At 37.6% G+C, this 27959-nt stretch overlaps 1 protein-coding gene across 2 annotated transcripts in view; it reads left to right on the top strand.

Annotated features, from left to right (window-relative positions):
- LOC145979567 (peroxisomal leader peptide-processing protease) overlaps positions 1–27959 on the top strand; it is a 606981-nt gene that overhangs the window by 527265 nt on the left and 51757 nt on the right. For both annotated transcript variants that reach the window (XM_083112540.1, XM_083112539.1), the window contains exon 6: positions 10977–11101. In XM_083112540.1, coding sequence (XP_082968666.1) covers positions 10977–11101 — 125 coding nt within the window. The remainder of the gene's footprint in view (positions 1–10976; positions 11102–27959) is intronic.

Genomic DNA, 27959 nt, shown 5'->3' with positions numbered 1-27959 from the left:
GACACTAAAAATGAAAAGAAGGCAAAATAAACCGAAAAAAAGGCACATTTGGAAGTTGCTTACTTTTATCTATAATTTCTGGCAAAATGTTAAAATCTACATTGGGAAGAGCATTTCAATTTTCACCAAATTCACGCACGTAACCATGTAACTTACCACTTAATGGCACACTAAATTTCGGCATGATGACAACTACACGATCCTTTCCCTCCAAAGTGCAGAACTAACTAAAGATAGAGAACTTGATTTTGGAATCCATGCAAAGGCCCTTGGGCATTAGTGCTGTTTCTTGTCAATAACCTCCTGACACGGACGCTGGACGTGATGACGTAATTGTGCAGGTGTTCTGCAACAGGTTTTCAGCAGTCAATCATGCACAAGGAAATGTTAACGGAAAGGCAATATCCTAACTCAGCATGAAATACTTTTTTCTCACACTTTTCTCCTTCAGCAATGTTGAAACATGCGTGAGTTCAATATTACTTAAATAAGGCGAAAATTATTCACATAATAAACGGAAGAAAAATAAATGCCAACAACGTCTTTTGGGAGAAAAATAATTTATATACACACTTTTTTTTAAAAAAAAATGGTCCAATTTCATTGAAAAAGGCAAAAAAAGGCATTATAATTAAAAATAGGCAGTGGGGTCCCAAATAGGCAAAATAGGCAAAATGAAAAGGCCCCTAAAACATTCCAAACAACATAAAAAACGTATATCCGGAAAATTTTTATTATATATTATATACCAAAAAAACTAAACTAATGAGCAAAATTTTGGGGTGGGATTTGACCATGTGTCAATATTTGGGGTGGGGTTGAATCCTAAACTGGTTAACAAATTTTTTTCTCATCGCATTTCCGAAAAAATGCATGAGAAGCCCTAGCAAATCCACCACGTGTCAAAATTTGGTGTGGGGAATAATTCTAAACTGGTTACAAAGACTAATCTTTCAATTTTCATTTAGTTCATGAAGAAATAAATGAAAATCCCAGCACCTCGACCACGTGTCAAAATTTTGGGTGGGGTTTAAATTTAAACTGGTTGTTGAAACCTCTTTTCTCATCGCATTTCCGAAAAAATGGATGAAAGCCCTAAGCACCTCCATCCACGTGTCATTCTATAGAATGAAGGGATCTGAACCAGTTAACTGATGGGGTGATGTAAACTACTCATCATTCATCCTCTTGATGAGACCACTCGTCATTGACATGACGAGTTATTGCTTGGCATGCGAAAGGTACAAATTACACAAAGGAATTAAACTACTGAAAAGACAATGGCAACTCGTTGGATTTTGTGAACCGTTGAACCTGTATCATGGCTGGGTGTAGGATAATTACCTGTCTAACTGAAGTCTCTGAGCTGAATGAAAATAGCGAAGTCCTCTGTAAGCTTCTAACTTGTTGACCAAAGCGTGCTTCCACTATCGACCTCCTGTCTTGCTGACCTCCTCTCTCTACCAACTCAATTCCCAAAGTCCAGTCACTTCCCAGCTTGTCTCACCTCTATATTCCCTGGCTATCGAGCTCTTCCTCGATGCCGAATCGCCGAATCGTGTTTATTATAATTGCTACCATGCAAACCGCTGACACCAAACCCAGAAGTATTACCTGCTTCCTGAATGCTCAGGAGGTTTGCATGGCACAACACAATGCATTGTAAACATGCCTAAGAGGCTTGAGACAGCTGAGAAAAACAAGTGAATGCCCTGGTCAACATGAAGCGTTCAGAGAGACTTAATAAAATAAACATACAATCTTAGGGATTGATACGCAATATATCCAGTAGATAAAAAGAGGCATTTTGCCAAACTTCCGGGCTCTAGTTATTACCTTTTAAAAGTGTGAAGTGGTACATTGTTTACGTCTCACTCGGCCGCCATGACATCTGCACTCGTGACCTAGAGCTCGCTCCTGATTGGTTATGGTACTCGAAATGCTATGACCGGCCCTATCTCTGAAATACGCCAAAGAATATCCTATGACATCAAAATGCTGCATGATTTCTTCCCTTTACACGGTAGAATTTGATCGAACCAAAAATATTTAAAAAAAATGCCAAGCAAAATACTTTCTTCTAGAACGTGCCAATAAGAATTCAATGTGACATGATTGGTCTATTTTTAGCAGTGACGAAGATGAACTAATAACCAAAATGGCGGAAAGACTTAAGTAAACGTAAGAAGCAGCATTTATCCTAAAGAGAAGTCAATGGTGCGAAACGTCACGAAATAGCGCGACGTGGACCACTTGGAAAGCCCAACAAGCGCTCTCTTGCCTTGGGTGATGACATTCAAATGGACGTCATTAGTAAGAATAGAAGTAAGGACTCTGAAGGTTGATAAAACACAAGCGTGTCATGATTTGATATCTCGAGGAATTCCTTAATTGCAATTGGAACAATTGATTCAGCGTGAAGGAGGTGAAAAAGTCAACACTCTGGGAGGAGATTGGGTGTACATCCGCTTTCTTTCTTTCGGACGAGTGCCTTTGAGGACCACTCAGGAGTTGTGGAAGGGGAGAGACTCACGTTTTTGGAACTCCGTGGCACTTGGAGGTACAAATAGAGATGATGGTAGCTGTCGAAGAATTTCTGGGAAATATGCGTCAAACCTTGTCGTTCTATAAGGATGTCCAACAGGAACTGTTGGTACGGTACAAAAATAATTCTGAAATAGTACAGTGGCTCTTCTGGAATCGATTAGTTTGAAGTTAGAAGTCAAACCACAATGAAAATTAGTAAACATGGGGACACAGATATCTATCTATTCTCTTCACTGTAAGAACGAAGGTTATGTATGAGTTGTGCAGCCACGACCGATATACTAGAACATAGGAATGGATCTATACATCACAAGATACGTGTTTGTGTAACCATGGTACTATGGTGCTTTGAGAGTTACTGTGGAGATCTTGTAAGGAGAATTCACACCGAAGCGACAAGCGATAGGCGACACTCTTGAGGATTCCACCAATCATGCCATTATGGTGTGAAACGTTGCTGCTGATTGATTTGTTCCAAAGCGGCATGTGTCGCGTGTCGGTTGATTGGTTTAGTGTTTTTAAGACAAATTTATGCATAGTAAGGCTAATCGGGACTGGACCTACAGTTCAAAGTTGAATCCGAACCACTATGTGCCTCCACCGGACCCAGGACCCATTGATTACAAGGCGACGACGCTACCACTGCGCCATCTGGGAGGCCCCCATGTGTCGCGTGTCGCTTCGGTGTGAATTCTCCCGTAATGAATCGCTACATCATCAGGCGGCGCTGTTGTTCCAAATCCATTGGACGATTATTGAACTGCGGGAACCTAAAATCATAGACGACCACATTGGTAACATTTTAGATTGATTGATTGAGTTGGTGTTTTAAGTCCACTTTATGCACAGGAAGGCTAATTGGGACTGGACCTACAGTTTAAAGTGGGAATCCGAACCACTATGTGCCTCCACCGGGAATCGAACCCGGGACCCCTTGATTACAAGTCGACGAGAACAACGAATTGTTGCATACCAAGGGTGTAGTGAAGGGAGGAGATTTTGGATTTGCAGCTTCCCTCAAAATCATAGACCAAAAAAATAGAGAAAAATATATGAATATGGCTACCCTGGAAAACATGAAATTAATTACTAAAATATTTTACAGAACAAATATTTAGCCTGATATCACAATGTAGTCAGTGGAAGCTTCCGTTTCAAGCGTTGACCTTGATTTGGGTCTTCTCTCATGGACATGCTAATCAAAATTCATCCTCGTTGTTGCAATTAGCCGAAATTCGCAAAAAAAATTGAAGTAAGCAAAGTGCAAACACAATTTTTCCAGATCAACGCAATGAATCTCATCCTCACTGTCATCGGCTCGGTGGTCCAGCTTCTTAACTGGTCAGCTTTCCATCTCGCCACCAAAGTTCTCGAGTTCTAGTCCTGGCCTGTAACCAATTGTCATCTTCGAAATTAGACAAAAGTGTCAGAAAAGCGACGCTAACTAACAAAACCAAAATACAAATCATCCCCGCTGCTCCATCCACCGTAAGAATGAAGTTAATGATGACAAAACCACGTGACTACTGGGAAATAGTTCCTTTCTTATTTGTTAGTTCCGGTGTTACCCTTAGCATAAACATACTAGCCGCAGCCGTACAGTTCATTCTACCGGGTGGTCCAAAAGTCCCGGAACGGTCACATGTCGTGAGAAATACACATCGAATCGGAAAACGAAGAAATACGTGTTGAATAAGTGAAAGAAAGTATTCAATGATATCACACTTTGATTCCCCACCCTCGCCCCCTGGGAGTGGGGCGGTTGGCAACTGTGAAATTTTAAATGGAAACACCCATTTTGTATTGTAGAATCGGAAAGAGGACTTAATTCCGAGTCCAACGAGCTATAAACTATCCTCCTAGCTGAACTAGGAACGTAGATATGGCGATTTTAAATTTTTTGCGCTTTCCGCTACCACAGCCAAACACACAATGATACTGGTTGTTGTTTGATCCAACATTGCGGGGTTACCTTGCCAACCAGTGTTGCCATCCCTGTCTAAACTTTATAACAGAATTTATGATATTACTAGCTAGATGGTGTAACTCGACGTGCCTTTCATGCTGTACAAACCTTGTAATCGCAAAAGCTAACTGAACGAAATGCTTTCGTGTAAAGAACTATCTGTGTGCCCTCTGGTTAACCTTAGTGTTAGCTATAATGTCTTCTCATTTTTACTTATTTATGTAATTTGGCCATTACACCAGTGATCTTGTAATCCTCAAGTGGCAAGTGTTGCTTGTCGCTTCGGTGTGAAATCTCCCTAAATAATGTTCTTTCATTTCAAGAAAATACAATAACGCTGTACTGTAGCCTATAAGACACTACTGTAGCCTTTATGTTTAAATGAACCGGCCCCCCGTGGCGGAGTGGTTAGCACGTCGCACTACGACACCAGTGGTCCCGGGTTCAAATCCCGGCCTGGGCATGGATGTTTGTGAGTGTCCATTCATCAATTTCATCATATCATCACTCATCCCCATCTTCGCAAATTAGCCAAAAGTGGCACAAAAAGCGAAGTAAAATAAAGTAAATCAACAACAACAATTTATGTTTAATGTAATGCACAGAGAGGCTAATCGGGATTGGACCTACAGTTTAATGTTGGATCCGAAGCACTATGAGCCTCCATCGGGTATAGTTAAATGCATTAATTAAAATACGTGTTCATTTTTAATATTTATAATGCCTTCTTTATTACAACATCTCTAATTTTATGCAAGTTATGGGTCAGTGTTCTGCCATGAATGACATTCTTTGTGTAAGTGAATTGACTTCATTCATGTATTTAATGGAAACATGGTCTCTACTTACGGTAAGATTTCACGAAACTTAGCGTATATTCTGTGAAAGTTTTAGGACTACAACATTGATCATATGCGCTATGTTCCTACGCGCAAGACAGCTTCCATCGAAATAACCAATGTCATGAGTGATGTGTAGGCCTATTTGTTTACATTGACAAAGAATGGGTAACTACCATATTCATTGCTGGCGCTCTGGCTGTGGTTCAAATTATAATGTTTTCCACTCGTGGCTATGGTAAGCCCTCCTTCAACGTCAGCCTGTTTCTTCACGCGTCCATTTTGGCAAGTGCCTCGGTTGTCACGTGCTCCATCATCATAGCCGCCACCGCCATTCAAATCATTGATGCCACTTTACGTTAAGTGCGAAGCGTCATATTTGCGTCCGAGGCTCGTGATGCGAGTCGTTAGAAGACTCGCTGACTGGAATTCAAATGGGGGACTCCACGAAGCCCGTGCTGGGCACGCGAATTCAGTAATTCACACGGCTCATAAGACTTCCGTGTTCGTCTTTTGGCAGCGGATGATTTCCCCGCCATCTTTTGGCCATTCTTTAGTCCCCGGCTGCGGGAGTGCAACTTTCAGCGAATGTAAACTGTTTCCGAAGTTTACATGAACCTTATATGTCTGTACCTGTGGACAAATTGAAAGACAGCCTCTGTACAGTCATGGTAACGAAATTCGAGACCAGATACTTCGAGACTTGTTGACAGTATGTAGAAAACGAGGCGAGACGAGATTTAGTATCCGAGGTTCTCGGTCTAGTTTGAGAGTTTGGTAAACTGTAACGTACGATACCTTAAAATGTTACCTAATCCAAAATTACTTGACTATGAAACTTAATCGAGCATACTAAGCGAATATCTGCCGGATTATTTAGATATAATCAATTAATACGTGATGGCTAATGATATGATGGAAATGATGAAGGAGCACTCACAGGGATTCGAACCCGGGATCCCTGACGTCGTATCGCACTGTGATAGATAGCTACTCCGCTATTCATAGATAAGTTGAGGGTGGGATTTGTAGGAGGGGATTCTTCCTCTGGTTGCAAATTTCTAGCTCTTAAGACGCATGTTCTACCCAGTGATGTGCGTTTACGCCTAAACAACGATAGTCTACATTCTACACGTAGATGACGTAATCTATGTAAACAACATGGCTAAAGGTGATAACTTAGCAAAGGGCGCCGTGCAAGTAAAACAAAATTATACTGCGTATCAGTTGGTAATGTGTGAGAAGAACTTTTCATACGTTTCCTTCCAAATTCGAACAATTTCTCACCTAGGAAATAAACCTTACACATGAAATATTCTAGTATTTTATGGGAAAGAGACTATTGTCTCACGACTGCCATCTGTTGTTTTTTTTGCATACTATTTATCTTCTTCCATAGTTGATGATAGAATAGAAGAGAAATTTTGTCGTAAATTGGATTCTTTTCAGTTCGTTAGGAACCAATATAGTTAAAAATGTCACTTTCCTTTCATGAAAGCCTTGAAAATTAATTTTAATGCACTTTAGATTGTCTACGTAGTCTATGTAAACTACAACCCAATGTAATCTACGCGTAGATTACGTGTAGACGTAAACTTATAGTGTACGGCACATCACTGGTTCTACCCCTATGTTTGGAAATAATCTTCTTCTTCTATTGATTTTTTTCATATACCGCAATGGATACGTCGGATGTTTTCTTTATCGTGTTTGAATAGTTATTCCAATTATGGTAAGTCGTGCGGCGTGGTTGCAGTCGGGACAAAATTGGAGGGTTCGTAGCGTCGAAGCGGGGCGTCAAACGGATGACTGAGACGAGACAAGCATTTATAATTCGAGACAGAACGGGAAAGGGTCTCCTCACACACGTAGATGATTCGAATTGCTACTAAGGCTCGCTTCGTCACGATACCGTCCCTAGGCGAGATGGAGACCACTTTTGAAATGGAGACGAGAGACTTTGAGGTTGAAAACGTCGCTTTTGTCATCTATTCTCACTGTCGCAATTAGCCTAGAAAGGTTTAAATTTTGTAAATGAACACAACACAAATAGAAAACTACCACCTTGTACCCACGTCGTCTAGCTCTGAATGAATAAACTATGGTTACCTGGACAACGGATTATGTTGTCGGGACTCATGGAAGATTGGGAATGATGTACACTCACCGGCAATAAAAATGGGACACCTATATCCTGAAATACTGGCTTCCCTGCAAGGCGTTATGCGTGTTACCTAACTCTAGGGCGGTGATAGAAGTTGCCATTGAACATTTGGTTTTAAAATCCACTTAGCACCGTAGAAGTAAGCAACACACATAACTCCTTGCAAGGAAACGAGTATTTCAGGATGTAGGGGTCTCATCTTTATTGTCGGTGACTGTACATATTAGTTAATTCATATTTGAAGTATTACCACTGAATGTAGTAATAGTAATGAAATGTTACTACGTTTGGTGTTATATACTGGTAGTTTCATTCATTTTAAATAACGGGTAAGCAAACACCACTCTTTTCACATCATATTAATAGTCAGATAGGCTGATCTGGACTGGACCTACAGTTTAAAAGGGGATTCGTACCGGAAATGGAACCCTGGAATCACTAGATTAAACTTAAACTCATGGATTTCATTACATGTAATGAAATTGATCCTGGTTCGATGTCCAGGGCTGGCAGATATTTTGTGATACGAATCCACCTTATAACCAGGGTGGTATTTGAAAGGGTGATGAAGGAGAATTACCCCCCCCCCCTTCTTTGGTTGTAAAGTTTTCGCCCTTCGGAGAATGCTGTGTATGTGTCCGATGGTACGGAAGAAGCTACTAGTCCCCCCCCCCCCCGCCCCACTGGAAACGTTTAAATGCCACACTGCTTAGAACTGGAGTTCCGGTGTCGATTAGCCAATGCGCACAAGGTCAGGGTTGTTAAAGGTCCAGGAAATTTAAATACATTCAATTCCGGTCCAGGAGAGAAAATCAGCAAGCGTAAGTGAGTTCTGGACCGTAAAGAACCTTTTTATCTGTAAAGTATTCCAATTCGGTCCAGAAACCTTTTTTCCAAATGAATTTAAATACGGTACAGGAACCTTTTTGTCAGACTTAATTTAAATTCGATCTAGCAACGTTTTTTTCGACACAATTTAAATACGATCCGGGAATCCTTTTTCAGACTGAATTTAAATCAGTCCAGGAACCTTTTTCCCGGATGAATGTAAATACGGTCCAGGAACCTTTTTTCGGATCAGTTTAAATTCGATACAGGAACTTTTTTTTTCAATGAAACAACACGCAACTTGGACCGAATTTAAATTATGCTAGTAAAAAAGTTCCGGTCCTGCAGCGGAACCCAATAAAACCCATTCGAATTTATGGGTTCGTGGACCTTTAACAACGTAGCTACAGCGCCTTGAACAACGTAGTGTGGAAAACGACCCAAGAAACTGGTTCCCCGAGACGATGACAAGTAGATGGCAGTGCGATCGACACAGCAGCTAATTTTGTTATGAAAGTAATGCGGCTTAGTTAGTTTTTGAAATATATTGTGTAGATTTGTTTCTCTAGAAAGGCGGTAAGTGAATTGATGGAAACAGTTATATTTGTGGAGTGATTTGCAGTCACGAAATGGTATTAATTTACACAGAAAAGTAACATAAATACGTTTTATGTGCAACGCAACACGAGCATCAAAATATCGCATGTGAGGCTGGACGTCAAACGTTGGATTGTGTACACAAGTTTATTTTTGTATACTAATAAAATTGAAATAGTGTCATGAAGGGGAAAAAAATGTTTCGTGGCGTACATATTATGAAGTCATTTTCCCGAAATGCAGATATTCGAAAGAATTTAATTTCATATTCCATGGAGTTGAAACAGCCGATTACGATGTACCTTGTCATCTCTATCAACAAATTGCTTTACATTCGTGTCGATTGGTAAGTAGAACTTTGGTGTTAAGGACTGTGCATTTTTACTCGTGACTTGGCTGTAAAATGTCTACCTTGTACTTGATGAAAATAAACCGCAAATTAATTAAATTAATTAATAATAAAATTAATTAATTAATTAATTAAAATAAACGAGTATTGTCTGTGTGAATTTCCATAAAAATAATATTTGTGACAATGACAATGTTAATGAACCTTTCAGGATAATGCATACACAATACTAATTCTCGCAGCAATTGTCATGTTACGTGTTACAATCCATACCTATGTTTTCTTCCGTATTGTTAATAAAAAACTCAAGGACAGGTCATGATAGACGGTTCATAATATTCTTTAATATTTTCGCGACTACTGTACCAAATATCATAACAATTTTCTGATGCAAAGAAATGTTACAAAGAAAAGAATCAGACGTTGCAGCAAAAACCCCATTTACTTCCATTATAAGCAGTCGAGCGCTGTACCCCGGTGTCAACACCAGCGCCTCTAGCGGATTTCAGTTTCGAGTGGAACCAGCGAGAGAGAGCAAAACCATGCCGTTTTCCACACTACGTTATTCTAGGCGCTGTAACGTAGCTAAACTTCACTTCGCCAACTGCTGATCTTCCTTCCATTTCGATGTTGCCATCCAAATATTCTTCTCCGATCATGGGTTCGATACCTGGTGGAGGCATGTAGTGGAGATCCCACTTTAAACTGTAGGTTCAGTCCCGATTAGCCTTTCTGTGTTCTAAGTTTCTCCCTATCAGTCTTCTTCCCTTTCCTTACAGCTAAATTCTTCCGAAACTTATATAGTAGTTTCGATTTTCAAGTACAGTGGGACGCATAATTGTCCACGATCTTTTTCATTCTGTTTATTTTAAGCAAAAAAATAGAAAAAAGAAACAATTGGCGGCCACTCTCCCTGGGCAGTCGCCCGGCTCTTAAAGGCCCCTTACCAGAGTTTCAATTATTGAAAATAAACGCCAATATATCTGTTCACAACCTTTGCGCCAGCATACGTAAAAACACATTCCTTAAAGACCTGCAGAATGCTTGAGAAAAAACAATGAAAATAGATACAATTTGACAAGCAATACTTGTGCATCTCACTGTACGAAGACTCTGCTCGTAGCGTATTTTGTTTTCATTTTAACAAATCCCGCCAATCGCTGTTCAAGTCCATTGGGACATAGGGACTTAAAACCAAGACTGGATCTAAAGTTTTAATTGAGATCCGAATCACAAAGTTTACTTGCGCCAAGCATCGAACCCAGAATCCATTGATTACGAGGCAATAGGGGTAACCACTACGATATCAGGGAGGCCAGTGAAGGGTTGTTTAAGGTCCAGGAACCGATAAATTCTATTGGGGTCCGCAACAGGGCCGGAATCTTTTCTGTCGCAAACTTGGACCGCATTTAAACTGATCTGAAAGAAAGATTCTGGACCGTATTTAAACTGATCCGAAAGAAATGTTCCTCTACCGAGTTACTTTACAGATGAAAAGGTTATTTACGTCCAGAACCCATTTACACATGTTGCTTTTCTCTGCTGGACCGGAATTGAATTTATTTGAAATTCCTGGACTTTTAAGGACGGTACTGTTATGGTGTAAAGTCAGCCGAGTGCAATAATTGTTGTATTTGTGCCCCATTGCATAGTTTCCCTGTATTGATGTGCTCCGTTCTGTTTCAGCGAAGTTCGACCACGCTGTTGTGCTAGTTAGATGCGGCACCGGGTGGGGCTCTGGCGTCGTCATAGATAGGAAGTCCAGAATTGCCCTCACCTGCTCCCACGTTGTGAGGGCAGCAAAACCTGGTGTAAGTATGCGTGTTTCATTTATTTTATGGTGGCCACACCCACCCAACAAATCTTCAAGGGCATCTATCAAACTCTATCTCAAGAATCTCTGGAGCAACACCGCGCATAGCGGTAGAGAAGGGGAGAAAGTGAGTGGGCAGAGCTAAGCCGTGCACAATTCTGCAAATCGCTGTCGCGTTCTCCTCTCCATGCCCCATCATTCCCTCTCGTGAGTTCATTGGCCGAGCCCTCTTGAGTCGCTACTTGCGCAGAGGACTTCTTTCCGTTCGTTTGCTCCACAGATTCATGGGACAGAGTGTAGATATCCACCATGTCCAGTTTATATTCTTGGACGTCCATTAGATATACAAGTGTATGTGTGTGCGCTTGCGTGCGTGCGTGTTTGTGTGCGATGCATGTTCTCAAGAGTTCTCATAAAAATTTCGTTAGTTCCGCAAATACATGGAAATTATTAAGGAATTAAATAGGTCGGACCAACTTCACATAGTCACGCCCCACCTTCAGTTTCGAACTGAAATCTATCCAGATCGGCTGATGTTCGTTATTTCCCGATAGTTTTCTCAAAATGTATCCAATGTATTCGCGGAATAAATAATAGAGGTAATTTGCAGTTTCGCATTTTCAACACGGAATTTTGACAAGACAACGGTCAATATTGGCTCTTTCGAGACCACAATTTTTATTTTTGACAAAATTTTGTTACTTTTCCAAATGTATCCATTTTTTTGGTTAGGTGAATAATAACAAAAGTTTTATCAACGCACGCTGTATACAGTCTTTCAATGTTAACAGTTGTTTGATGAAAATTTCATGTGGAAATTTTGAAACTGCAAATTTCCTCCATTATTTATTCGACAAATAAATTAGATAAATTTTAGGAACTTACGAAAATTTTATGGTTTGAAATGAAAAATGGGTCGGACCAACTTCACATTTTGCCCACCCATTTATTTTCGTGAATAAATTTTATGCATTTGGTAAAATGACGAACGTTTCATCAAACCTAACCTAGTACAGAGTCTACCAATATGGAGCGTTGTTTCATCAAAATTCATGTGGAAATCGGGAAACTCCAAATTGTCTACATTTTTTAATCGGTGAATAAATTGGATAAATTTTTGGAACTAACGGTAACTAAAGAAAATCAGCCGATCTGGATAGCTTGGGTCGTGATAGTATGATGTTGGCCAGATCCATTTATTTCCTTAATAATTTCCATGCATTTGCGGAACTAACGAAATTTGTTTGAGAACTATCGAGAAGTAACAACGAACTAACAACCTCTGGCTGTGTTTGAGGTGGGCAATGAAAATGGCTCTGGTCAACCTCACAGGGGTCTCAAATGAAACATCTTAAACTTCAAATACAGTTTTTGAATAAAGTTGATCTACGTCAAAATTTTAAAGCACATGTCAATGTTTTGTACGCGCTACTTTAGAAATATATGTTAATTTCGCCTCTTTATTCAATCTCCGCTTCCTTTTATTAATTTATTGTGTTGGAACATTCTTTTCTACACTTTTCTTTTCCGTTCTTTTTTAAAAATGTTCATCGTCAAAAATGTTGTTCCACTTCGATGTTATAGTGTTGTGTGCTGCCATCTGTCGTTGTCCCTTTAAGCTGCCTTTTATTTCCACCTTGTGTTCTTGAGTCTCGACCAGGGGTGTAGTGGTGCCAGGGCGGGTCGCGCCGCGTATTTTTCTTTTTCCAGTCAACTTGTAAATGCGGGTTCTTGCTCTCTGATTGGCTGTTGAGAAGTTACGGTGCTCTGATTGTGAGAATATCTTATTTGATCTGTAGGTTAGGTTAGATTAGATTAGAAAGCAGTAAATTTGCGCTGAAAATAGGAAATAAGATATTCTCACAATCAGAGCACCGTAACTTTCCAACAGCCAATCAGAGAGCAAGAAATGAACCGGCATTCACAAGTTGACCGGAAAAAAAATTCGCGGTCGGGCTAGGTCGCCACTCCGGTACTTTTTTTTTAACCCCTGGGATCGCCCTGGTTCCTTTTTTTTTTGTAACAACTATTTTTTACTTTAAAAGTCTACCTTAAAATATATGTAGCCAGCCTATATCGAAAACATATTAACTGATACAGCCAGTAAAGCAACCGTTATTTAGGCGGAAGAATCAATCAGCCCGCCAGCATTTTCGCTCTCAACAATGGATTTTAGTTGCACTGAGAAAAAAGTTTGGTTGGCTGCAACAAATCCTAGTCACAGCAACCAAATCCCTTGTTTGTTATACGCGAGCAAAACGTGAAGGTTCAGAGTACAAAATTATTTGATTGACTTAAATTTGTTCATCCAACCAAATCTTCTGTTTGTTGTATCTAATTGGATGTAGTTCTCTGAGCAAAATGTTTGGTACCATCAACCACATCAATTTGTTGGCAGTAAAGGATCTTTTGTTGGAATTATGATTATTAAAAAGTATGAAATCGCCGGGGGGACAGGGGGGAATTTCCCCCACCAACAATTTTGTCCTAAAAAAATCCAGTTGGTAAAGAAATTGGTTGGCTTCTTTAAAAATAAAGGATTTATTTATGTATGTAATATAAATACCTGATTAAATATATATCAGGTATATATAATATAAATATATAATGTAAGTACCAGATTATAGTATAGATGCATATACTTACGTATATATTACATATAAAAAAAATGCGGTATTTGTAAAGAAGGAAACAAATTCCTTTACCAACTGGATTTTTGTAGGACAAAATTGTTGTGGTGGGGGGAATTGTCCCCCTGTTTAAAAGGATTTCACACTCTATTTTTTTAATATATACTATTGTGAAATTCATTTGTTATATATATTTTTTTACATAATATGTATACCACTCTCTCACACACACACATGTATGCATTGGTGTAACTTGGCGGGGCAAGGGGGGGGTGCTTGCCCTCCTAAAAGTTTCAGGTTTGTTAACATTTACAAGTTAAGGATACTTTTATCATCATCCTAAGACCTGAGAAGGTAAGTAATAAATAATACGATATATTTATAATTATGCAAATATAACAATTATTTAGCAAATAATCCTGGACACTATTTTTATGGGATGAAGAACTTTTCGACTCTGGCCCCCAAAAGTTAAGCCTCAAGTTCATACAAGTCCCAAGTTACGCTCATGCATGTATGATGTATGGGTCTAAATTAAGTTATCCTCCCTCCCTTACAAGTCTTTATTTCCATCCTTGGAAAGATATTCCCTGTTATTATATGCAGATGCGAAGGGGGCATGGAAGCATATATTTCTTTTCCATATTTGAAAGTGGAGATGATCAGAACCGTGCTATAGCCCCCTTTGCACATCCCTACACCCACTGATGTGAGGCCAGATGAGTGCCACAGCTACTTCTACTAGGACAGACGAAAAATTTCCTCTCTTTTTTTTATCCGAAAGAAACAGATATGATCATCAGAACGAGGTATCTTGTATGGTAGTTGGACGTCCTACAAACTGAATCATCATGTTACCACAGGTTACCATGGATGTAAAAAATCGACACTAATGCTATGCACTTAGCGAAAAAAGGGGAACTATATTTTGAGGTACTGTCTTGTATATGTTGCAATGACACATTGCGGGCCAGTGGCACAGTGGTAGCGTCAAGGGGTCCCAGGTTCATTACCCGGTGGAGGCACATAGTGGTTCGGATCCCACTTTGAACTGTAGGTCCAGTACTGATTAGCCAGTCTGTGCATAAAGTGGACTTAAAACAACAAATCAATCAATCAATGACACATTGCAATCTCACTATAAATTTTTGCATCATGTTTTATGGCATATTTCACTCTAGCTACAAAATGTATGTGGTCTACTCAATTTCTGTGCAGTGACATTGAAAAAAAAATACCACCTTAACGTAATAATAAACACTTCAGTATGAGGAATTTAAAAAAACAATTAAGAATGGCTAGGGTATAGTGCAGCAGCATCAAATACCAAATCAGCTGGTTGTGAAAAACATGGCAAAGTGACTTCAGTTCAGAGACCTATTTCATCTTGCACTCATATATACATCCACACACAAACAAACTGGTGTCTCGAATAATGAACAAAATCTGTTCCAGGATGTTCATTGAGCAGAACACTGTTTCTCACAGGTCACTATACTCTGTTCCGGGAATCTCAGGAGTGAGCAAATAAAAACAAGTCTCTGCACAAATGGTGACTTGAGAGGGCTCCACCAATGTGACAGACAATGGAATTGCATGGTTGGGGATAGTGACTTCAGTTGCCAGCCTTTGCAGCAGCGTGTACTGCTTTTTTTTCCACCTGTTCACTTTGTCCCCTTCTCTGCCGATATACACTGTCTAGCCCAAAAGATTCCCAGGAGAGAGTACATAGCAATAATTTTAATGTATTCCCAAGCCAGGTCAAAAAAAAAATCTCTGAACATTGCAAAAGAAAAAAAAATAATGCTGGGAATATCAAAATACCTTCAATGCTAGGATTGTTTAATTTAGAAGTTATAGAAAATATTGTACACACAATAGTTATAAAAAGTACACACATAACAGTATATATGCAAGTACAAATATCTAATTTATTTATTTATTTATTATATTGAACTCAACAGGTTTACACCAATTTACAGAGTTCACATTGTAATAGAATAGTACAATTTCTTATACAATACATAGAATAACAATATTGTAGTGTTTCATAACATATTTCCATCTATTTTTCTAGCCAAGGTATTCATAACTGTTTTCTTGAATTGTGAACAAATCGACGCTTTTATTCTCTTTCTCCATAGCATTGTAGACCGCACTCATTCTCCAAATAGGTGACCTTTTCATGATATTTGTTCGCGCTTTGCTCACATGGAAGGTTCCAAGCTTAGGTCGCGTTTTTATGTTTGGAATGCGTATTTTAAATTGTGAAAGCCACAGAGGAGATCGAAGTTTGCCGTTAAAAATTTTCCAAAGTAGCATAAGGTCTCGGGCTGTCCTTCTGTGGTCAAGTCTGTCCATATGGAATTGCTCTATTAAGTTGGTATACGATTCGAACCTGGGGTATTCGCCTTCCAGTTTGAATTTCATGTATCGCAATAATTTTGACTCTACACGTTCTAAATTTGCTGTATGTTTTTGAACTTCTGTGTTCCATATGACAGAGCCAAATTCGAGTTTTGTACGCACTAGAGAATAATATAATATTTTTAGTGTTTGTGTACTTCTGAAGCCCTGCCCGTGCGAATAATAAATCCAACAAGCTTGTACGCTTCGCTTATTACTTTGTCCAGATGATAGGTGAACGTTAATTTAGAATCAAAAAGTATTCCTAGATCTCTTGCCTTTTCCGCTTTCTTAAGGTTAACATTATTTATTTTATACTGATAATCTATAGGCGTCTTTTGCTTGGTGTATGTAATAGAGAAGCATTTTTTAACATTTAGGGAAAGTTTGTTATACGAACACCACGCACTCAACCTATTTATGTCGCGTTGTAATGAGGCACAATCGTCTGCACTTGTTATTCTTTTGTAGAACTTTAAATCGTCAGCAAACAAGAGTTTGCGAGAATCAATCAGATGTTCGGGCAAATCATTAATTAACAACAAAAATAGAAGAGGCCCTATATTGGATCCCTGAGGGACGCCCGAGCTCACCAAAAATTCATCGGATGAGGAGCCTTTGTAGGTGACATACTGTCGCCTGTTCATTAGGTACGACGCCATGAGTTTTCTTAGGGAGTGTGACAAATTAAAGCTACCTAGTTTACTCAGTAGTACGTCATGGTCTACTGTGTCGAAAGCTTTTGAGAAATCAGTATATATCACATCTACTTGCCCCCCTTCGTCTAATACTGTACTTGTATAATGCAATTTCTCTCCAAGATTAGTTTCGATCGAGCTGTTAGGTAGGAATCCATGTTGAAATTCGGATATGGAATTTTTCACATGGTTAAAAATATGCATGTATAGTATTTGTTCTAGTATTTTCGCAGGAGTGGATAAAATAGAAATAGGATGGTAGTTTTGTATTGTATTGTTTTCACCCGACTTTTGGATTGGACATATAGCAGTCACTTTCCATCTATCAGGAAACTGCATAGATGATAGGACAGAGTTGAAGATGATAGACAGAGGAACCTTTAAAACATCAGCGCAACCTTTAAAAATGTATGGTGGGATTTTATCAGGTCCAGCGGACTTTTTTGGTTTTAACTTTTTGATAGCATTTTCGATTTCATTTATACTGATTTCTTGAATATTCAGTATGTCTAGCACTCTACTTTGTGGATGCTCTGTCATAATTTCAATATTATACGTGGACCCATTGCCTGTGTACACAGACTGAAAGTGTTTCGCAAATTCTTCTGCAACCGCGTTTACGTTTGGTAGGGGCTCACCATCCTCAGAAACAGGGTGTTTTGGTTTGTCGCGTTTTTTACTATTTATATACGTCCAAAAGAGAGAAGGGTCATCCTGCATATTATTTTCAACATTTAATACATAGTTATCATATGCAGCTGATATTTCTTTTTTTACTAGTGATCTAATTCCTCTAAATTTATTAGCATGGTAAGTTGGGTCGCCTACACTTTGTTTCCACTTTTTGTGGTGGTACGCCTTTGATTTAATTTTCTTAATTATACTAGTCGTAAACCAGTTAGGATATTTAGGCACTTTAACGTGTCTTAAAGGGACGCATTCATCGAGAGATTCGTACATTACATCATAAAACATGTCTACCATTCTATTAACATCATTGGAAAGCTTTAAGATCTCCCAGTTAACAGCAGATAATTTATGGTAAAGTTTCTGAAAATCAGCCTTTCAGCATTTCATGTTTTGATCGGTCTCTTTTTTAGTGTATTTACAACAATCGTTTTTAACGAATTATATAGCCTTGTCGCTGCTAGTAGATGAAATAGAGTACCCCACATGCTTCTCATGCAAGATAATGACCTACATCTGCTGATGGGTTAATCATGTGTGATTATATTTATGCACAGTTTGCAATGTGGGACATTTTCCATCTCGTGCTGATGTTTGTTATGTAGGATGTTTGTTACGCGAGGCACCAGTTTATTTTTAACACATAGAAAAATATTCAATGAATTTAAAAGAAAATGGAAATTAAAGAAAACAAATTATGATACTCTTTTAATGGTACAAGTCCAGTGCACAAGTACACAAAATTTACTACTGAGGACATTTTCATTAATGTTACAGTAGTTGTACAAAATTACTTTAGAAAATAACTGAACTATAATTAAATTACATTGATACATATATGAAATTAAGAAACATAGTGGAGTTTCAAAAGCTACTTTTCACTGATATATATTTCTTGCCAGTACCTGAAATGTGAACATTACTTGGAGAATATTGACATACACTGTCATAAACAAAGATATACCACTCATTAGTATGCTCTACTTCATATGCAAATACATGAGAATTCAAACCAATTGTTTTCATTAATGTTACAACAAAATTTACACTTTTATTGTCATCTCCCAAAATATATTGTATCTTACCAAATAGTGGTTCATCTATTCAAAAGAAATGAGCAAAACATCCCCTACTTTGTAATCTATCCCTCTTACATTTACTGACAAGCATGAATAAACTTGTTCCTTTAAATTAACTGGTACTCTATGACTGAAATGATTGAAATTCGGAATGTCTTTAACATTAATACTGTCTCCAGGTCCATAAAGAACTTCTATTTGTAATCCTTTTCTACTAAGAGTTCTAAAACAGAATTTCAATTGATGTTTCAAGGCTAATGTATAGGCTATATTTCGCCTTGAGGCAACAACATGTGCATAACTTTTCAGTGTTCTATGTTTGCCTTCAAAACGCATGCACCAAATATTTATCAAGGGCCCAATTCTATTCATTATTTGTGGATAATGGGTAAGAAAATGGTGCTTTGGCTTGAGATTCTCCTTCAACAATTCTTTGTACAGAAAATTATGCTCAGCTATTAGTGCCTCCAACAATATGCAAATGCTACTTTGGTAAGTTCGAGACGTTACAATTTCTGCAAGTACAACATATAAACACCAAAAATCATTATCCGAAGGCACAAGATCACCTATCAACAGACCAAAATAATGCACAAAACAAAGCATTTCAGAAGCTGAGTACATAATTTGACCCTTCTTCAGATGTTCCATCGTAATCTTTGGTGGTATATTACTTGTTTCAGATAAGCCGTAATCAAAGAATTTTAGCCTATCATTAAGAGTTTCTAATGTACAGTACTTATTTTCAATTATTTTTTTTACTATTCTAGCCATATCATACCTACAAATCCTTTCAAGAATGTCATGCATGATATCCACAGCAGCATTCTTTGTGACATGAAAACCAGGAAGTGCATTCCATATGCATTCTTCTTTAATTCCTGTTTCGGTATAATTGTTTACTAAAACATCAGCTTCATAATTCTGTTCATTTCTCATCAACTCTGCTTTTTCGGTTTCAAGTTGCTGTATCAAATTCTTGTGCGCTTTGCAGAATCTACAGGGAAAATTTCCTGAGAAGTTCTCAATGAACCCAAAAATAGAATTCATGCCAAGATTATCTCCTAGTATCAAACTTACCTTAAAATGCAACTGCTTTTCTAATCCATTGTGATTAACTGTTAACCCATGAATTTCCAATGACACAAGCTCTTTTTTTAGCTCCTTGAATACAGACTCATTGCCAAAAGCCAAGAAAATATTTTCTAATGTTGACAAATACTCTGCAGATAATCCACCCACTATATAACACACTGCGCCTAACTTATTTTTACCAGCGTGACCGCTCAATGGGTTATCTACTTCAAAATCATCAAAATATAAAAACAATGGAATTTCATATTCATATTGTTTCTCCCTCTGCCTCCAGAATTGACTTTGTATGTAATGTGTTATAGGTTCCTCGCAATCTGAGAGGGTATACATATTTTTAAATATATCGTCTAAGACCCCTGGTAATTCCAAAAAGATTTTTAACACTTTACTCATGGAAATGAACTGTCCATAGTGATGCTCAATATCCAAAACTACTTGGCCACATTTTCTTTTGTTACAGATAGATTCACCGATTTTAAACTGGCTAGGTTTAATGAGAAATTTTGATTCTGTAAAATATTTGAACCTGAGATGTTCTGTATGTAATTTATCAAAAGGATCCATCACAGATTGCAATAAACATCTCATATCTTCCATTGTCTCATTTGATTTATCAACCAGAAGAGGCTCAATTTTACAATCAGAAAGTCAAGTAACCCGTAGCGTAAAAAATCTGTACAATATTCTATTGTTTCCTGAACTTGGTTTCTTGTGTAGCTGGAATTACTGTATAGTTTAGCAATAAACGATACAGCAGAAGCATGCAATATACATATTACACTTTCATTACAAACCTGTTAATAGGTACAGACTTCAGTGAATTTACATTGGTGCTTGTACTTTTAGGACCACTGTTAGCTGCAGGAAATTCTTGACACACTGTCCCAGATATCTGTGGCATAGTATAAGTAACTGCAACATTATTTCTACAATGTTTAGTTTCTAGATGTCTCCGAAACGTGTATGCATTTTGGAAACTTCTTTGACAAGTTCCTTGAGCACAATGATAGGCAGTCAAATAAGTGCCAGAATGCTTGTAACTTATGTGCCAAAGAAGCAATTTAGGAGTACCCAAAGTTTTTTTGCACCTATAGCAAGTAAACATATTGATGTGCAAGAATATTACATGGAAGAATCAACTATAATGCACTTACACATATTTACACTACATTTTGCACTATCACTACATATTACACTTTCATTACATATTACACTTTCATTACATAGTACACAACATATTGAATACTTTTATTTGTTAAGATCAAAATTAGTTTCTCTTTCTCAGCAAACTGCACCTTCACTGAATGCACTGGAGAGCACTGAGTGCTTCAAACACTCTTGGAATTTTTGAATCCCATTTTGTTGTTATGTGATAGATTGCCAGCTGAATAAGTAACCAGATATGTTCTGATTCTGGAGGATATGATGCATTGAGAACATGAAAAGCCTTAAAACATATATCCAAGCTCTTCAAAACTGAAGTCATCTTGTACAATGTGCTGTCAATATTTACATAACAACTCTGAATTTCAGTCACTGATGGCCCAACTACAATTATGTAAGGCTGCACTGTGAGGCCTATATTCTGCATTTTTTGCACCTTGTTGTATTTCAGTCTGTTAATGTCTCCAGGAATCTAATACAGAAAGAAAAAATACAATAAATACACATAGCCGGTTGGTTGGTCAGTTCAATCAGAATTACAAAATTCTATGACCCTCAAACATGTTGAAATAAATATAAAGAAAACATTCAAGACTTACATGTAAGGAAATATTTGCTGCAGAATGTATTTTCAAGATAACATTCTGTAACATAGAGACAGTGGTTCAAATCCCACTTTACACTGTAGGTCCAGTTCAAAATAAACCATATGGAATTTGCATTTTTTTAGCATTTATTTAATCCAAACTGTTATCAATTTACACATATTGTATATACAGTGGGATGCATAAGTATTCCTTGGCAAATCACCCATGACTATTTCCATTGATTTTTCTCTTGCATCCGACGTGTTTTTAAGGACTGGCTGTGAATGTATGCTGGTGTAGAAGTTGTTAGCAGCTAGTTTGGTATTTTGTTTCAATCACTGAAAAAGAGAATAAACACGTTCTGGGACCATTTGCTTGGGAATACTTATGCATCCTGCTGTACATATTGCTTGCATTGTGGTTTCCTTTTCATAACTTAACAGTTATTACAAGTAAATGAACATTTTTTTGTCGTGATGCTTGGAGACACTCCCTTTGTCAGACACTAACACCCCCTCCCCTCAAAAATATAAGAATACCTGTAATACTAAGTTATAAAATGGAAAGTTGAATATATTTGTGATGCCGTACTTAAAATTTTCTAAAAGTGAACACTACATTCCACAAGTGTGACACTGAAGTCTAGATTACTTCCTCTCTGTCTCTCTCTTCCTTCTGTATATGTGTCTGTGTGTAATTGTTAAAAGGAATGCAAAAAATATGTGGTTATTTATCTTACGCATTATGGTGACTGGTAATGATATAAGATACCATTCACGTGAAAATTAATTTTCACACTAAGTACACATTCCGAGCTTCCAACTCTGTGAAACAGCAGCCCATTGCATCGAATCTCACTCCCTCTGTTATCTGTCTTTTTTAAATCAGAGCTCTATTTCTTACGATGTAGATTTCCTATTGACATCACAATGCTGAATCAACACCAAAAATGTTTGCCTCCCACTTGGCTTGCATCAGTTACATGGGAGATCTGCTAATTGTCAAGCATTATATTAAAATTTGAACCTGGAACACCACCTTGAGTAGTGAGTCAGCCAAGCAAAGGCCATGTAGTTATCAAGCTACTATATGGCTGTCTACTCCAATGCTACGAGTTCTTTACACCAATACCCCTAACTGAGACTACATTATCTATATGGAAAGAATTGTGAACAAAAATACCTTTGCATGACATATAATTCCTTCCTGGCTTTCCAGGATGGATGGTTTCCATTGCTTTCTCACACTCCTGATTCTCCCTGAGGTGGTTGCATATAAGGAAGCAACATGATTTGCACTGTATGCTTTGAATCTGAAATTATAGTTCCAATAGGGTACTTAGGTAATTGATTACACATCCTCAACATTTTCTCAATGCAAAATTTGAAAATGTTTCAAAGGAAAATATTATCCATTAACAAAAATACTTAATATTATCTAGACCTACTGGAAGCATGCAGGCAGAATATGTTACTGAATTAATTGAATAATATAACCTGCATGCTTCTATTTGAAATATTTATATACAGGGTGGCGCACGAAATGATCCACCATTTTGTTGTTGAATAAAAACTGTATTATAAAGAATCTCTCAATGAAACATAAATGACACAAAGGTTACACTTTGGAAAAACGTACTACTAAAATACATGCTCAATATGGCCACCGTTTTGACTTTTAACCTCAGTCAAGCGAACACTAATATTTCCAATTACCCTACGGCACATGGGTTCCGTAATTTCACTGCAAGCCTGAACAATAAGTCTTCGCAGTTCCATTAAATCTTGAGGGTTTTTTCCGAAAATCTTGTCCTTCAAAAAGCCCCAAAGAAAACAATCACAGGGGTTGAGACTTCGTCAGAAAACCACACGTTGTACAGTGTTGCTTTGTTACCCTCGGCTCAATTAGGGAAGGTCAATCTCTTCTGTTTCTGTTCATTTGTGAGTTTTTGCACCACGGTAATCTTGTACGGATACATGTGGAGATCACTTTTAAAAATCCTTTGAATAGAACGTCTTGATATCCCAAGTTGTGTTACTGCTTTTCTGGTCGATTTGCCAGGACTTCTCTGCACAGCGACGTGGACGGCTTCAATATTCAAAGGCGAACGCACAGGTTTACGACGATCACGCTTTGATTCCAGTACTGTTCCTTCCACTAGAATCTTTTCATGCAGTTTGTGTATCGTTTTACTCGAGGGGGCCCACCGAGTTTGGAAATGTGCACGAAAGCGCCTCTGAGTCCCCACAATGCTCTTTGTTTCGGCGAAAAATAGCACAGTTGCTGATCGCTGTTCCGTCGTAAGTCTTCCTTTGTCTGCCATGTTGTATACTCTAGCCCCCTGGGGACAGGTGGATGCACTACGCTTCAGTTTTCATCACACGATATTTCCAATGACTTCTGCAACTGCTGGTGGCACACATGATGTCATTCCTCATCTCAGATCTGAAGAAACCAAAAAACAAATGGTGGATCATATCGTGCGCCACCCTGTAATTATGGATAAACAGCAGTCCACTAAACTTCTGACTCCTGAGCACTTTCTAGAAATATGGTATATGATTTATGAAGAACTAAACACTATCTCTTCAAAAGCAATGGTAACATGTTATAGTTTAATTAAAAATTGAACGTTGAGTTGAGTTGGTGTTTAAGTCCACTTTATGTATAGAAAGCTAATCGGGACTGGACCTACAGTTTAAAGTGGGATCCGAACCACTGTATGGTTCCACCGGGTATCGAACCCGGGACCTCTTGATTACAAGGCGATGGCGCTACCACTGCGCCATCGAAAAATTTAACCTATCGTGAATAAGAGCACATTTATCTTTATGCCATACTACATTAAGTAAAGTCAAGGGTTCTTTTAAAGAGGAAATCTTGCAAGACAAGTACATCGGTGTAAATGAGTAAATTGTAATGGTGTATATTGCAAGAAAATCAAAAACACTTCCAACAACTTTTAATCCGTTTCGTTTTCACTTATATTTTCTTTAAAAATTTTAAGATTAATAACAACCAACAGTGTATATAATGAAATACGTCCATTCCTTCTCCAATTAGAATTTGATAAAGTATTCATGCCTAACTTTTGAAATGATTAATTTCTTTCTTTTCATTCTTATCATACAGGTGAAATATGATGAAACTCTGAACTTACCATCACTTAAATTAGCACCATCTAACAACGACACTAGTTTCATATAATTGACATCTGTTGAGCCACTTTTTAAGGATCTTAAATTCTGGAAAAAAGTTTCCCATTGTGTCAGAAGTTCAAATACACTTTCTGGATGTGCCTGTTCAAAGTCTGATTCTATAATAAAAAAAAATAAAAATAAAAAAAAAAGTAATATACATAAGTAGCAATCAAAAGACAGAACAAAAGTAGATGTATTTATTTCTATACAGCTTTGCCCTGTGCTTCTATCCCATATTGTGAAATCGACAATACACCATGATCAGGATTTTTTACATCAAGTGAATGTAAATATCTTACAGTGTCTCAAGTCTTTTAATGTGAATGGTTAGGAGGATATTAATCATACTGCCCACATATACCTTTTGAAATCATGTTAGTTGCATTAAGGCAGTAAGAGAACTGACCCTCGTCACCCAGTCTCTTCCGATATATGATTGTTTCTTTATCTTTTCTTCATTTCCACCACAGCAAAAAAAAAAAAAAAAAAGAACCAACAAAAACATAGAGGCACTTCCTAATATTCTGGGATACACTGCCTTCCTTGTCTCATACATTCATCCCATAACTACAAAGTTACAACCTATATGCTATTAGTGAGAGAACTGGAGTCACAGTGGTCTTATGGCATTTTACTGCTACATCAGAGACCCAGGTTCGATTCCTGGGGTGGGTGATGTAAGATCAGAGATCTTTTGGCCTTGTCCCTGCATAAAGTGACTCTGGGGTTCACTCAGCCGAATATAAATAGGTACCTGGGGTAACCCTGGGAAGTAAAGGTAGCCACAGCATGGTGCTGATCACATCACCTTTAAAACTTGGGGGGGGGGGGCAAGGAGAGTTTACTACTTTTTAGTTGACGAGGCTTAGCATTACGAGGCCCTAATACTGGAGCAAAAATGGCTAATCGTCACCACTTTGTAGGGCCCTAACCCCCGCATCCCCTAAATGTGCCTTCATGGCACAATGCAATATGCACATGTAACTTTTCCTTACCTACAAACCCCTATGAGAGAATATGTACTGTAGACATATTTTACCAATACGATAACATCATTACGATAAATTATAAAAAATATAGTCACAAATTATCCTAATATATATAAATAGCACTGGAAATACTGTATACACCAGCAGAAAATATGAAAACGAAGCTCCTGGGAAAGATAGATGTGTGTGGCACCCAAATAATATAACAAAAAATGGGACAATAAAAAGCACAAATGTTTAATTTGTACAAAGCATTGAACACTTCCAATTTTTACAAATCTTTCAACTTATTCATTTATTAAGAAATGAGATGTGTGCTTACCAATGTATATCCCAAGCTGTGCTGTAGTACTGGCCAATCCTTTATAAAATGTTGCACTGTGCTTCCATCACTTTTCAGATTCTGTTCCTGCCTCATGCTCCAAGTATTCTTCCAATGTTTTAGTACTTCTGGCCATGGTTCGCAACTATTTGCCAGCCAGGACTTGCTGTTTTCTTGTTCGTCTTTAAGATAAACAGAGAATATGGAAATATTACACAATAGTTTCCACTCCGATAAATTTCTGAACTTCCATAATGATACACATAATAATGAAAATAATGTAAATTATGTATAATATCAATCACAGTAATGAGAAAACTATAAGAACTGAAAAAATTACAATCTCATAATGCTATTGCCAGTGCACTGTGCCTTATCTGGGAATTGAACCAGATTACAATGTGATGGCATTCCCACCATGCCCTATAAGACTTTGATTTGCACTCTTCATTTCATTTTTCGTCCATGTTATAATTTCATTACAAATGGAACATATCAATGAATAACAGCACATTTAACTCTATTCCATACTACTTTAAGTCAAATCAAGGGTTCTTTTAAGAACCTTTCAAGAACTTCAAAAATTAATATGTATGTCCCCATTTACTAAAAATTAAATCTGCCTTACTCTGCAGAAAATAGGTGACTACATGTAACAGATTTGTTATCGCAAATCTTTGTAAAATGGTACAATGGGTTTTAGAGAACATTTACACTGTTAAACAAATAAAAAGGATACAGAAATGGAAAATTTTTAAGTTGATGAAAAACACACATTAAATATCATAATTCAGACAAAATTTATGAAATTACCTGAAATAGTAGTATCCACATCAATTGCTGATTTTTCTGATAGGCCTATTGTCCTGGATACACTGCCTAGAATCCCAACACTTCTCAATTCTCGAAATTTATTTCTGTATTTGTCCATCAACTTTCCCTTTGATATACAGGATTTGTTCACTCTGCTATCTCTCTTTTTAACTGGAGGAATATAATAAACTGAAACACTTTCTGTCTGGAATATAGGCACTATACTTTATTCTATACTTTCAAATTGGTCATTTCGCAGGCGTCTGCAAAATACAAAATTAGAGATGAGATAAGAATGTGGTATCTCCCCTCTGTAGCAATGGTTTAATTATATTTCTACATAATTAAAAGTTTGAGGCAATACTAAAACTTGTTCATTAATAAAATGTGGAGTTATTTTACTTCTGTTCTGTAATATTTGTTTGTCAGATCGAATTTTAGGAAGTTAGAATTCCTGTAGTATCATAATCAAACAAAAACATGTACAGACATTTAAATGCACATTGTACTCATCATTACTTTCCTTTCGTCATACCTTTCAAAGCATTTGTGTGTGTGTGTGTGTGTGTGTGTGTTCATTTCTGTACACTAAAAGTCCGAAAAATAATCATGTATGTGTTTATTTTGTTTGATACTTGACCTGTTCTAGTTAATACTATAGGCAATCGGTACACGATAGTCATGTTTTTCTTACGTTCCACCAAAAGTACACTCATAACACTACTATTAATTAGATTCTTCTTTGGATATCTATCTTTGGTAATGAATATCATGGTGACCAAAGCTGTTATCATGCTCCGAGTAGTCATCTCATGAATATTTACATGATGTATCTTTACATAACTAATAAAAAAATAATAAGCCAGGATCCAGTAACCTTGCTGCAAGAAGAAAAGTAACTCTGCTGAACTGACAATAAAGAAATGGGAACAGGTTAAATGGCTGTCATTGTAGATTGAGTTGGTCTTTTTTTTTAAGTCCACTTTATGCACAGTAAGGCTAATTGGGACTGGACCTACAGTTTAAAGTCGGATCTGAACCGATATGTGCCCCACCGGGTATCGAACCAGTGTCCTCTTGATTACAAGGCAACGACGCTACCATTGTGCCATCAGGGAGGCTGGCTGTCATTGTAATAGTATTTACGCCTAAATATAAGAATGCTCATAATAAACAATGCCAAATC

Source organism: Lepisma saccharinum, chromosome 26 (assembly GCF_977018435.1).
Source record: "Lepisma saccharinum chromosome 26, izLepSacc3.1, whole genome shotgun sequence".
Lineage (NCBI taxonomy): Eukaryota > Metazoa > Arthropoda > Insecta > Zygentoma > Lepismatidae > Lepisma > Lepisma saccharinum.
The sequence above is the reverse complement of the archived record's forward strand: the minus strand, read 5'-3'. Positions and strand labels throughout refer to the sequence as shown.